This window comes from Zalophus californianus, chromosome 1 (assembly GCF_009762305.2).
Source record: "Zalophus californianus isolate mZalCal1 chromosome 1, mZalCal1.pri.v2, whole genome shotgun sequence".
Classification (NCBI taxonomy): Eukaryota; Metazoa; Chordata; class Mammalia; order Carnivora; family Otariidae; genus Zalophus; species Zalophus californianus.
Window position 1 is genome coordinate 22,808,845 of NC_045595.1, and position 13,552 is coordinate 22,822,396.

The window sequence follows — 13,552 nt, forward strand, 5'->3', positions numbered from 1 at the left end:
GTTGGGGTCTCACCCCAGCTCTGTGCCATGTGGCGTGGAGACAGAGGCCCCACAAGGTAGAAGCCACCAGCTTGAGGTCACATAGCCAGAAAAAGTGGCCCGGGAAGAACTCAGAAACTGTCTGGCTTTACCTCCTTCTGCTTCATGAGCAGAAGTGAAGAGACAAGTTGAGCTGCTCCAATGTCTTGCCCTGAAACTGGACGGCCCCAGGGCAGGGTTCTTTCAGGGATACTTTGAGACAGAACTCAGGGTTTCTAAATCAAGCAAAGTTACTCTAGTTACCAGTCTCCTCGTGAATATGCAAATGTAGCTTGATCCCCCACACATCCCGAAGCATTCACAGATAAGAAGCCGCTAATTTGGGACTATCTTTCTTATTAATCTTTAATTACTCATTACAGAAGTATCAGAAATTAGCATAATAAGAAGTGCTAACTAATTACATCGTGGATCCTTTTTCGGTCAGGATTTATTGTTCTGTTAACAAAACCAATCGATTGAAATAATCTCTGTAAATTCATTAAGATATACAAACAGTGTCAACTCAATAATGAAGACAGAGCAATTAAGATAATTAAAAGTAGACATGCTAGTTATTTTAGAATAGTTAAGGGGAAAAATATTTTTTTTACCCCAAATTGTCCCCTTATATAAAGAGACCCATTAGAGGTCCCATTAACCCTCACTGTACATCTGCTTGTTAGTTTTCAACATAAATGATCAGCTTTGAGACTATTTACATAATTATTTTGATGAATAGAAAGATACTCTGAACTTTTTTTATTTGAGGCCTCAATAGTAAAATCATGAACTCTGTCCCCCTAATGGGTAAGAGAATGGATCAAATTTGTTCGTGAATTTATGCTGAAAGCCTGAGGTGATAAAAGGAACCACTAATTAACAGTAACTTTTACACATTGATTGTTTTATTATAAGCAACGTATGTGAAAATTTTAAACAATTCCGAAAAGTTCCCATTTCCTTGCTGTTTGCCGCATATTATTCCAAGTTTTTCCATGTACATGAACATACATAATTTTTGCACAGCAATAGAATCCTGTTTTCCACAATATTCAGTAACTTTCTTCTATACTCATATCGGCAAGCAAGTATATTTGAAGAGCAGAGCATTTCATCTCCTCTAGCTGATGTTAATTATTTAACCAGTTCTCCTTTGCTGGGCATCATGCTGTTATGGGTCTCTTTTCCACTCGAGAGTGCTGCAGAGAATGGACTTGGGCATGTGTTTTTGCAGGGTTGGGTATGCTTCTATTGAATAGTATCTAGAAGTGAAATTGCTGCCCCAAAGGGTAGGCACATATGTAGGTATTATGAGAATGTCCATCAGGTAGGATGTTATAACATTTACACACTTAGAATGCGTACAGGCATACCTTGGAGATATGGCAGCTTTGGGACCAGACCACCGAAATTTAGCGGGTATTGCGATAAAGTAAGACAAATGAAGTTTTTGGTTTACCAGTTCATATAAAAGTTACGTTTACGCTATACTATAGTCAGTAAGTGTGCAATAGCATTTTGTCTAAAAGACAATGTATGTACCTTAATTTTAAAATACTTTATTGCTAAAAAATGCTAATCATCATCTGAGCTTTTAAGTGATGATCCCAGAGCACCATAACAAATATAATAATGAAAAAGGTTGAAATATGTGAGAATTACCAAAATGTGACAGAGAGACACAAAGTTAGCAAACGCAGTTGAAAAAATGGTGCCGATAGACTTGCTCTGCAGACAATTGCCAGAAACCTTTAAGAAGTAACCTTGTAAAAAAATAAAGAAACAGTATCTGTGAACACAATAAAACAAGGTATGCCTGTATTAGCTCCATCTGCTGTAACAAAATAACAAACTGGGTGGCTGACATACAGAAAATTATTTTCTTAGTCGCAGAGGCTGGAAAGTCCAAGCTCAAGGTCCAGTAGGGTTTGATTTCTGTGAGGATGTGTGCTCATGGAGAGAGAAAGAGAGGGGGAGCAAGCTCTGTCATGTCTTCCCTTATGTGTGCGCTAATCCCATCATGAGGCCGGACCATCATGACCTCACCTAGCCCTAATCACCTCCCAAAGGCCCCAGTCTCCAAATACCACCACACTATGGGATAAGGCTTCAACATGCAGTTGGGGGGGCGGAGGTAGACACATTCAGTCCATTACACCAACACTTTGAGGGTTCTAAATAGTGGATTGATAATTGGTGGATCTCCCCGTGAATTCCCTGGAACTGTCCCTCTCAACGCTAAGTATGTTTCACCAATGATGCCTTGCCACATCATGGTCAGGGTTTTTTTTTTCTCCATTACCTTATATTTCTACACTGGCAACATTGCTCTACTTAGTAATATGGTGTATGTAAGTTTTTCTGTCTGTTTAAAATGGTTACTTGCCTCCGTCTAGAGGGAGACCCCACTGCAGGCTCTTGTAAGTCCAGGGGGATGGGAGGTCTGAAGCTCCGTCCAGAATGCCCTGCAAATCTGTTTGAGTGCATTGTTCTTGTCGGCTGGATTCCATTTACGGGAGAGGACATTATCATTTCACCCTTCATTACACTGTCAGTTTTCTCCTGCTGGCTGGGTAGATGTGTGAGGAGACATTTCAGAGTTTTAGGGAGAGAGTAAAGAATACATTCTTGTTTTACCATGGCGGAAGCCCTTGTTTGTTGTTTGTTTATACAAGTCTACTTCATCATTGCCGCTTAGTTTTCAGGGCCCTAATAGGGAGGGGAGGAGAGGGGGGTAAATAGTGGAAAAGCCTTTCCTTGGCCATTTCAGTCATTTTTGCATGTTTGCCTGTAAGAAGCTCACTGGCTAAATGCATCTTATATATTATACTGAAAAGCTTCCAATTCAGGTCTTTTGGAGAATAAACATGAAATGATAATGTTAAAAACTGTTTTAGCTTTCATGGGCAGGGTATTGCAAAATCTAAGACTGATGAACTAAATGATCGAATTATAGAAGAATAGAAGAAATATGAGAGTGATTTTGTGCAGCCGAAGTTAAAATTTAAGGTCAAACCACTGGTGCATGAAGAGAGATGTCACTGACAAGAGAAAAGGCATATTTTTCTGATTTGCTTTGAAGTCTAACTACAAGCCATGCATTAAATTAACAATATTATCATAAAAATGAGGGTGCTAATTCTGTCTGATACTGAAATTTGAAAAATGATTTTACAGAAGCCTAAGCCATGCATTAAATGAACACAGTATTAACTGGACTGATATTATTAAATCAATTTAAATGCCTCCTGCAGCCTGTGTTTGTGCTGAGCTGAATAGAGAAGAGCATCATTTGTTAGTTCAACCCAGAACTTTCTGGTGCCCTGGTTTCAATTTGCAGGATTTTCTTTAGAACTGTTTCTCCAGTGCTTTGTCTGCTATGGATTTGCTTTTTAAAGTAATCGATTCCGTATTAAAAGTATGAGGATGGTATTTTCTTGCAGTGCTCATTTGTTCTGTACTACTAATTACGTCCAGTCGTGTTTCAAATTACACAAGAAGCTTTTGTAATGTAGAAGATCCCTGGGATGCCTCTGTTGGTGAAAATATTGTGGGTTCATCTGCTTCGTTACATAAGCCCTCCACATTTTCATTCTAAAGGTTGTTTAATCAAAAGCGCACTGATAAAACCATATAAATATTTAATGGAGTTCTAGTAATTCTACATCACTTTCTTGCATTGCATGAGTGTGCCAGCATTTTAATTCTATTTTTGTGTGTGGGTGTGTGTGTGGAACTTAGGATTCCCTAAAACATACCCACTTACTTCATTTACTTTCTGTTTATCTGTTTTTTTGAAAGGGGTGGAGATTCTTTTGTTTTGTTTTTTCCTCTGTGTCATTTTTTTTTTGTCTAGGCTTTGTTTCTCTTCTTTTCCCTCTATAATCTTCTCTATGACTTTGCTTTTCATTTCTTTGTTCTGATTATTCATTTAACAAATTCTATTCAGTGCTAAGAATTAAGTATTGTACTAGGGCTGCCTCTGTAAATAAGGAAGACAGGTTGTCCCCCACTGTGGACCTGGAGGTTCTGTGTGTGTGAGTATTGGGTGTGGGGATAAGCGGGAAGCAGGTGCTCACAGCAGAGTGGGGGCGTTACAGTCTTTGAGGGGGCAGGGAGGGCAAGTAACCAGCTGGGGACTCAGTGATGGCTTCTCAAAAGAAGTGATGACTCAGGGGGTGGAATCTACAGGAGGAAGGTGCTCTTTGCAGGTGGTGGTCACTTCTCCCCCACCCCCAGGAAGTACAGGCCTGGTGGGGATTGACTGAAAGGGGTTCATTGTCTGGACTTATTGGAGTTGGGGGTGAATGTGGGAGGTGCAGTGGGCGGGGAGGTGGTTGATGATAAAAAGAATGGGGCTGGATTGAGAGAGTCAGGCCAGACCCAGCAAGTCTGGTCAGCCACGTAGAACAACTGAGACTTCATCTAGAGGCAGTGGAGGACATGAGGGTCAGCTGTAGGGTGACGTGTGGGGATGCCCCCCTAAAGTTTCTCCTTCTTAGTTAGGTCTCCCCTCATCCTCTTTTTTAGGCAACTAATGGTCTTCTGACCTGAAAGCTCCATTGCTTTCATCCTCAAGTCCAGCTTTCAACATGAAGTAGGGTTGAGTTCTCACTATCATCCAGAGCCCAGAGTCAGCTGATTTTCACTCTTGGGCTCTAGGCTTCGATTTACATGAGCCAGCATGTGACACAATTCTACACCAATGCCAAAGCTTGTGTGAGCCTTGGTGGGCGAGCCCAACCCATTTATTCTTTGTGTTTGGATCTTTCTCCAACATGTTCTGGCCATTCATTTAATGAAACTTAAAGCTTGGATTTCGTATTTTAGATCATCATTAAAATTCCCATTGAGGATTTTGCTGAGTCCTTAAAATGGTAGATGTAGGGGAATGGTTACAAGGATTTCACAGAAGGAAGGAAAAGGCAGATGGCGATGTGTCCTTGCTGTCAGAGTGCAGAGTTGTGTGGTTGGCATGGGAGAAAGGGAAGGACAGTTCCTGAGAGAAGAGAGGGGTGAGATGTAGTCTAACCTTGAAGAAGATCATGGGTTTACCCCAAGCCGTTTTTGTTTTTCAGATGGACCATGGCAGCATCCTAGATGAGCACTTTTTATCATGAAAAGGGAAAACAGCCATTATTTTTAGATTTAATGAGCATATTCTTTTACAGATAAAAGTAAGAAAAAGTGGGATTAGTCCCTCTCTAAGATTCATTCCTGGTAGTGAAAGGCAGCAAACTCAGATGGCGGAACAAAATTCCATCTGGCCAACGATGATGGTGTGCACTGCATCCAGTTCTTTAGATGACTGATATCTGCTTGTTTAAGTAGGGATGAAGGAGAGCTGTTTATCGGGCCACTGTATCTTAGGGCTAGAGGTGACCAGATCTTCAGTTGTGAATTGATAGGGTCATCCCACATTATTGTTTCACAAAGTAGAAATCTAGGGAACATCCATTAAAATGTAGAAACTGGAAGGTTTCCAAACGGAGAGCTACTGGGAGCTTGGAAACAGTTTCACATGCAGGGTGCCCTTGGTGTTCCCCTAGGGAGGAGCACCAGGCAGCGTGGTGAGCATGCACAACCAATGGGCCTCCTTGGCACAGCTGCCTGGTGTGTACCATTCGCTCACATGGATGGCTGAGCCCAACTCCCTTCGGTGATACAGACCAGATTGCTCAGCATAGCTTTATCCTGATGCAGTCAAGGGAAATTAGTCAACTGCAAGCTTGGATGATGCCACTAACAAGCTGGCGGGGGTTCAGAAGAGCAGATTCCTCCACTGTGGCCACGGCTCACACAGTGATGGGGAGCATGGTTTTGATTACTGCACATGTTCCTCCCTGATGAGGGCAAGAACATCTTGGTCTTCTTTACTTTCTAGCCTCTTCGGCAGCCCCCCACGTGTGCAGGCCTTCACACTAGCAAAACAATTTCAAGTCTGTTGCCTCATTGGATCCTCACAGGAGCCCCTGGAGGATAAATGGAAGATGAATTAGCACCTTCTTATGCATAAGAATGCAGGACCTGAGGTTCAGTGACTTTCCCAAGGCCACACAGGGAGTATATGGCAGAGGCAGAACATGGACCCAAGTGTCCTGACTCTCACCTCAGACTACACAACCCGATAGGAATCAATATTGGTAATGTGTATTAGGCAGAATGTATATAAAGCTCAAAATTTTCCTGGCAAATGGAATCAGGAACTTTGGGAGTACAAGGTACAGAACGACTGAATAAAGCCTGCTTCAGCATATAGGCATCTCATGATCTCATGGATGTGGAGCAGGACAGCTGCATGTTTGGTACGATGTTTCAGCAGTGTCATCAAAGTCCCACACTGGCTCCATCTTCCTGCGCTTTGCTCTCCATCCTTAATCTTGTCACCTTATGGTTGCAAAATGGCTGCTGCAACTGTGCAGTGCATCCCAAGTGGGAAGGAAGGCAGTGGGTAGAGAAGAGTTTTCCTTTAATGGCAAGAAAAAAAAAATTCACTGAAAATGTCCAGAAAATCACTCCTTATGTTTTGTTGGCTGGGGATGGGTCACGTGACCACCTCTAGCTTCAAGACAGGGCAGGAAGGCATGCAGCCAGCCAAGGAGGATGGGATGGCTGTGATTGGCTAAGACTGCTTATGCTTCTGGCTTTAGGAATGGGCATCTTGTCTCCCTTGACCAACTCAGTCAGCAAGGGAGGTGGAGGACAGGGGGATGGCTGCTTTTTCCAGCAACTTCCAGCGTCAGTCCAATATGGACTGAGAATGTTGGAGGAGCTCTTCTTCAGGTTGGACTGTGAATTGCTTCCTGCATCCTCAGATGGTGTTCCATTTGTTGACTGAAAGTCATGCTCTCATTTGTCAATAGCTGATTTCAGAATCACATAAACGTGTTTTTCCTCTGTGCCACTTCAGAGGAGAGCTAAGCTCTATGACCGTTGAGCTGTAATTTTTTTCAAATGCTCTGCATGACTAAGAACAAAGATTAAAGAGGGAGCAAAAGTCTGACTGATGAGAAGCACAGAGGCTTTGGGGGCCAGAGAGGAGAAATTGGGGGCTTTGAGAGCCTGAGGTGATTGGCTGTGAGGTCAGACTGCCTGGGTTTGAATCTGGACTCCACCCCTTGTGGACTCCCTGGTGACTTTGGGCAAGTTGATCATCCTTGCTCTGCCTTGGTTTCCTCATCTGTAAAGGGGGCATGGTTGGAAGGGCTTACCACATGAGGTTGAGGTATGCCGTGAATGAAGTCTAGCCTGTGCCTAGATGAAGTGAGTGCTCAGTAACAGTGAGTTGTTGATGTCATTATCACTGCTCCTGCCTGCTTAGCAAGCACTTCGGCACTGAAACAGGATGTCACTGTTGGAGCAGCTGCGTGTCTGGCCCTTTTCAGTCTGTCCCTGCAGTGTGCCCAGAGCAGTGGGCCCATGCTCATCCCTTTAGTCACTCACTTCCCTGTGCACAGCCCTCCATGGTCCTCACTGTGCACACACTTAAAGTCTGAACTCCTTAGCCAGGCTTTGCTTGAGAGCTGGACCTGTGAGAGATGGTTCTGGTTCCTTTCCTCTGGAGCTCTGGGCTGGGCTTTTGGTAGCTGGAATGGAAATGTGATGACATTCATTGAACACATTGTTTTGGGGCACCGACTGTGGGCCCAGCCCTGTGCTTGTCACAGGGAGCACACTGAGGAACCAGATATGGACCCTGACAATGTGGGCCCACCTGTGGGAAGGGACCCAGGCACCAAGCTGTCAGAATTTGGGAGTTCACAGGAAAGGAGCCTCAGCTACACCAGAGGTTGCTTCCCAGAGGAGGCAGGAATGAGCTTACCCAGAGGATGAACAGGAGTCAGCTGAGAGAGGCCAGAGCAAGAGCTCCAGGCAGAGGACCCTGTGTGGGAGGAGAAGATGGGATGTCTCAGAGGACAGGAAGGGAATCAGGGCTGGCTAGTGCTAAGTTTCTTGAGAGGGCTAATGAATGAGTGAAGTTGGAAAGGACAACAGGGCCAAGTGTCCAGAGCCCTGCCACACCCTGGGAAGGATTATCTGCAGAGCAGTGGAAAGTGTGAATGGGTTGGCAGGAGGCGACATGACTTGATTGGTGTTTTAGAAGGGCCCAGCCTAGCCACAGTGCGGAGAATCATGCTTAAGTTTCCACTTCCTTGCTGTGAGCTTTGGACAAAAACAAATGGTCATATTCCGGGTATTCTGGGATAAAAACTAATGGGAAGGCTGACATTGGCCTGTGTGGGAGGTGGTACCACTGCTTGTGAACAGTGCTCTGACCGGAAATCAGAGAGCCTCCCAGAGTGACGGGGGAACATCGAGGCTTCTCCTTTCCTCCATTCTGTTGTCACTGACGTGTGACCCATGCACAGGTCCTTGCACTCCAGAAAACCAAAGACAGGAGCTGGAGCTATATTCGCCCAAGTCTGGGATGCTCTTTAGATCTCACCTGGGTCATGTACTGTCTGCTGTGGCCACAGAGCCCCAGTGTTTGGAGCCACCCCTGAAGGATTGTCAGTTAACTGTGTATACCCTTAACACTGCTATATACTGGCACGTGCTCTAGAACTTTCTCTCTCAAACAAGAGAAGAAAACCTAGCACTTAAGCACAATTTTATCTAGGGGCACCAATTGGGAAGGTCACCTATGTGAATGAACTGAGCCTGTAGTTATGTTGCTTTTTTGTTTGTTTGCATGTATCCTTAAATTATCTGGTACCCCTCAAATGATTAATTAAGTGTATCCTCTTGGCTATTTCATCTCTTTGCAGTATAATGAGGAACTTCACTACGTGGAACCTTGCCTGAATGGGACGTTGGTGCAAGCTGACAGGACAAACAAGGAGGTAGGGCCTGCAGCTGGGCAGGTGCATCAGAGGTCATGGTGCAGCCTCGTCTCCCTTACAGTGCTTGCTGACAGTAATTCTGTTCTAATTTTTATAAACTCATCATAGTATTGGCCTTTTATTGAGGGCCTTGGAACCCCAGTGTATAGAACATTTATGAAGAGGCACAGATAAAATCATGGCAGTAAAATAATTATGTTGAGTTCAGAAGCTCAATAGTTCCTAAATAATTGCATCGGTTTACTTTTTTTCTTATTCTATGCACATCCGGTGTTGTGCTTGATACCTGTGTTGACACCATTGGAAGAATATGGCTTTTGCTGAGATTTCAAAGAAAATTGAAACTACTTGCTAAATCTCTTGTTGCTCTTACTATAATTGATCAAATAATTGTTGGGGTAGCTATTGGGGTAACTTGTCTCCCGGGTTAGAAGGTAAGCTTTATGAGCATAGGGATGATATCTGCTCACTGCTCTATATTCAATGCTCTGAGCATTGCCTGCTGCAAAAATATTGTGGAACAAAAGGAAGATGTGTTAAAGGAGGACCTCAGGAAGTGGGGTAGAAGTTGTCCTTCTAGTTGGAGCATTCTAGGAAAATTCCCAGAATAGATTTCAATAAAATAAATCCTGATTCTCTTTAGCCATATTTATTCTTTATTTTTATTTTTTTGTAGAGAGAGAGCACACAAGTAGAAGAGGGAAGTGCAGAGGGAGAGGGGGAGAGCATCTTAAGCAGGCGCCATGCTCAGTGCAGAGCCTGATGTGGGGCTTGATGTTGCGACCCTGAGATCGTGACCTGAGCCAAAATCAAGACTGAGCCACCCAGGCGCCCCTCCCCTTAGCCGTCTTTAAATTTGTCAGTACAAAGCACTGCAGCTACCACCATACCACCCCCTACAGGGCCAGGTAACAATCTAGGTTGAAGGTGTGGCTGTGGCTGCAATAATATCACACCTCCTGGGACACAGAGCTGCCATTACTCATATTGTTTTGTTATATCTGCCGTGCAGTGCTGCTCCTCCCCTGGAGAGCAGACTCCCATGAGGTTGGCTGAGGGCAGTGGCAAGGCAGGTTTCTGTGAGGCACTGCCTGTTCTGGGGAGACCCCCTGGCTCAAAGGGGCAGGGAGTGGCATTCGTACTATCTTAGGTACAGATGGTAGAAGCATTTGGATGGGCATCTCTGAGGGAGTGAACAACACAGGATTAGGAAAAATTTATTCCAGCTAGAATACACAGTGAGAAGGAAAAATTATATCAGAGTTAATATGCACACTTCAATTTGAGGGAGAAGAAACACCATAATAAACTTTATGTTTGGAGGGAGAAAGAAGTACATTGTAGTCCAAAGAACAAGTGTATCTAGAAAATGTTTGTTCATGGTCATTTTGTAGAGTAAGGTAGGAAAGAATGACTTAGATCTCAATTTATCTTTTTAAATAATTTTAAATTATTTAAAACTTATTGCCAGATTTTCCTAGGAACCTTCCCCTTGTTTGACCATTGCCTGGATCTGGATTCCACCCCCTTCCCAATAGCGTAGCATTGAAATGTTCTCCAGAGCCTCAGATAGGTGTCCAGTGATGGTGCCTGCAACATTAAATAGAAAAGATGCTTAAAATGATCAAGACCTCCCTTCAGGCTGCTTCCCAAATAAACAAGGAGCAGTGTGATATTTGGATATCTGAGGTCTTACGAAGGAGAAAATTGTTAGAGAAAGTGGGATGAGCATTTATTTAAAATTGTCTTTGAAATTGTATGGATATTGAAGACTGGAGTGGTTTTGAATGTAAAAATTTATCTGGACATCTGATTCTGCCAATGGGGAGTAGCCACATTCCAGTCAGATTCTCCTCCTTACAACTAAAACACCCTGGATGTAAACGAACACACAAGTATAGGAAGACTCTGCAAGGTGAGGTGCCTTAACCTAAAGACACGGAGCTGAGTTCCCTGGGTCTCCTTGTTGATTCCCACCATATGTCTGAATGGAGCATTCCAGAAGCCTCCTTCCTGTACCTACAATAGGCAGAGACCAAAAACAATAATTAAAAAAAAAAATCTAAGAAAAGTCTGACCCTTCTAGCCAAACAGCCAGGAAAGGGATAGCCTCATAACAGAAAACCTTTGTGATAATACCTTTCCTACTCCAGACAAACACCAGTGGAACAATAGACTAACCCTCCACAGTTTCAGCAGGGCTGAATGAGAAATTGACCTTCCATCCCACCCACACCCACTTGGCCTTTATGCTACACCTCAGCACAGAGACCTATGGCTAAGAAAAAGATTATATAGGATCCGGAGTCTCACAAATGCCCGGAAAACAAAAGAAAACCCCTTATCATCCCCCAAACCAGGAAAATCACAACACGAATGAGAAAAGACAACAGAAGCCAATATTGACATGAATCAGATGTTGAAATTATAAAATTGCTTCAACAAGCAATTAGGAATTCTCTTGAAACAAATGAAAAAAAAATAGCAAATCTCAGCAAAGAAATAGAAGTTATTAAACAGAGCCAAATGGAAATTATAGAACTGGAAAATACAGTCACCAAAATAGAAACTCACTGGACCAGCTCAATAGTAGAGTGGAGATGACAGAAGATAAAATCAGTAAACGCCAGGACAGATCAATAGAAATTACCCAATTTGAACAGCAGAGAGAAAATAGACTGGAAGAAAATGAACAGGGTCTCAGGGACATGTGGGGCGATAACAGAAGAGCTAACATTCATATCACAAGAGTCCCAGGAGAGGAGAGGGAGAGCAGGACTCGATATATATTTAGAAATATATGGGCTGAAAACTTCCTAAAATTAGTGAAAGGCATAAACATACATATTCAAGAGGCTGAGCAGATTCCAAATAGGACAAACCCGAGTCACTCCATGGCAGGGCATATCATAAACATAATTAGACAAGGGGAAAAATAACTTGATAGCAACAGAGAAAAAAGGCACATCGCTTAGATTGCCAATTTGAATGACAGCAGACTTCTCATATGAAATCATGGTGGCCAGAGGAAGTGGCAGAGTATTTTTTAAGTATTGAAAGAAAACAACTGTCAATCCAGTATTCTAAATTCAGTGAAAATGTCCTTAATGAATGAAGGGGTTAGAGAGACATTCAGATGAGGGAAAACTATGCAAATTTTTTACCAGCAAATCTACTTGTAAAAAATGGCTAGAGAAGTTCTTTAAATAAAAAGGAAAAAAAACAAAAACAGAAAAAGGCTTGAAACTTCAAAAAGGAAAGAATATCAGAATGGGTAAAAATAGGAGTAGTATAATAGAGTATCCTAATTATCAGATTATTAAGTCACATTGGATAGTTGAAGCAAAAATTATAGCATTGTCTGATGTAGAGCCCACTGTTGCTGAAGAAACAAGCCAATTATATTTTAAAAGTACAGAAGGTAAAAGGACCTAATTAGAAATAAGATTTCCACATCTTGCTGGAAGTGGTAAATGCTGATACCAGTAGACTATGATAAATTCCATACTTACAGTACGATACCCAGAGCAACCATTAAGAAAACAATGAAAAGATGTATACAGGTATCCCCCACTTTTTTGAACGTTCACTTTACACCACTTTGTTTTTACAAAAGACTGACATTAGCACCTGTTTTTGCTAACTGAAAGATCGCTGAACAGGATTTTTGCTTTTATGAAAAAAGGCAAAAAGCAAACATAGCATCCAGCATTTGTTTTGCAGTGAGCTGTTATTGAGATGGGGCATACCCTGAGCAGTGATAGCAGCCTTGCCAACTCCTTCCCCAGGAACCACACTCCGCAACATAGCATGAAGCCTCCATAGCTTTGAACTGTGTCTGTGAGCATCTGTGCTTTATCTCCATTTATTTTTTGCGTCACTTAGCAAGATGTGTCCTAAGGTATCAGAAAATCCTAGGAGGGATTATTTTTGGGTCTGGGAATGCGCAAACATTTTTCCATATAAATTACTGGTAATTGCTTCTTTGCTTTATACCATTTCAGTTTTTGATAAGTTTCATAGGAATGTTCTACTTTCAGATAGCGGGGGGAATGTATTTAACAAGTAATTCATAAGAATGTAAGAAATAAGACACAGAGGAAATGAACAGGAAAAAAAGATAAATTGGCAGACTTAAGCCCTAACATGTCACTAATTATCTTAAATGTAAATGGTCTGAGCAGAGTAATTAAAAGACAGAGATTGGCAAGTGGATTAAAAAAAAAGTCTAACCATATGCTGACTACTAGAATTTCACTTGAAATACAATGACACAGTTATATCAAAAGTAAAAGGATGGGCAAAGATATACTATGCAAACATTGTTTTTTTTTTTTAAAATCAGGAGCAGCTATATCAATATCAGATAAAGTCCTCTTTAGAGCAAAGAAAATTACCATTACTAGAGACAAAGAAGGGCAATACATAGGAATAAAAGAATCAATCCACCAGGAAGACATAACAATGCTAAATGTGTTTGGACCAGACTACAGAGCTTCAAAATACATGAGGCAAAAACTAATAAAACTGGAGTAGAAATAGATAAACCTACAATTATAGTTGGGGACTTGTACACTTCACAGTCAGTAACTAATAGACTACTAAAAAGAAAGTCAGCAAGGTTATAGAAGAACTGAACCACATCATCAACTGATAAGATCTAAATAACACTTATAGGACACTCTACC

At 42.2% G+C, this 13,552-nt stretch overlaps 1 protein-coding gene across 5 annotated transcripts in view; it reads left to right on the top strand.

Annotated features, from left to right (window-relative positions):
• CACNA2D3 (calcium voltage-gated channel auxiliary subunit alpha2delta 3) overlaps positions 1–13,552 on the top strand; it is an 891,383-nt gene that overhangs the window by 410,290 nt on the left and 467,541 nt on the right. For all 5 annotated transcript variants that reach the window (XM_035723841.1, XM_027586868.1, XM_027586871.1 and 2 more), the window contains one exon: positions 8,790–8,864. In XM_035723841.1, coding sequence (XP_035579734.1) covers positions 8,790–8,864 — 75 coding nt within the window. The remainder of the gene's footprint in view (positions 1–8,789; positions 8,865–13,552) is intronic.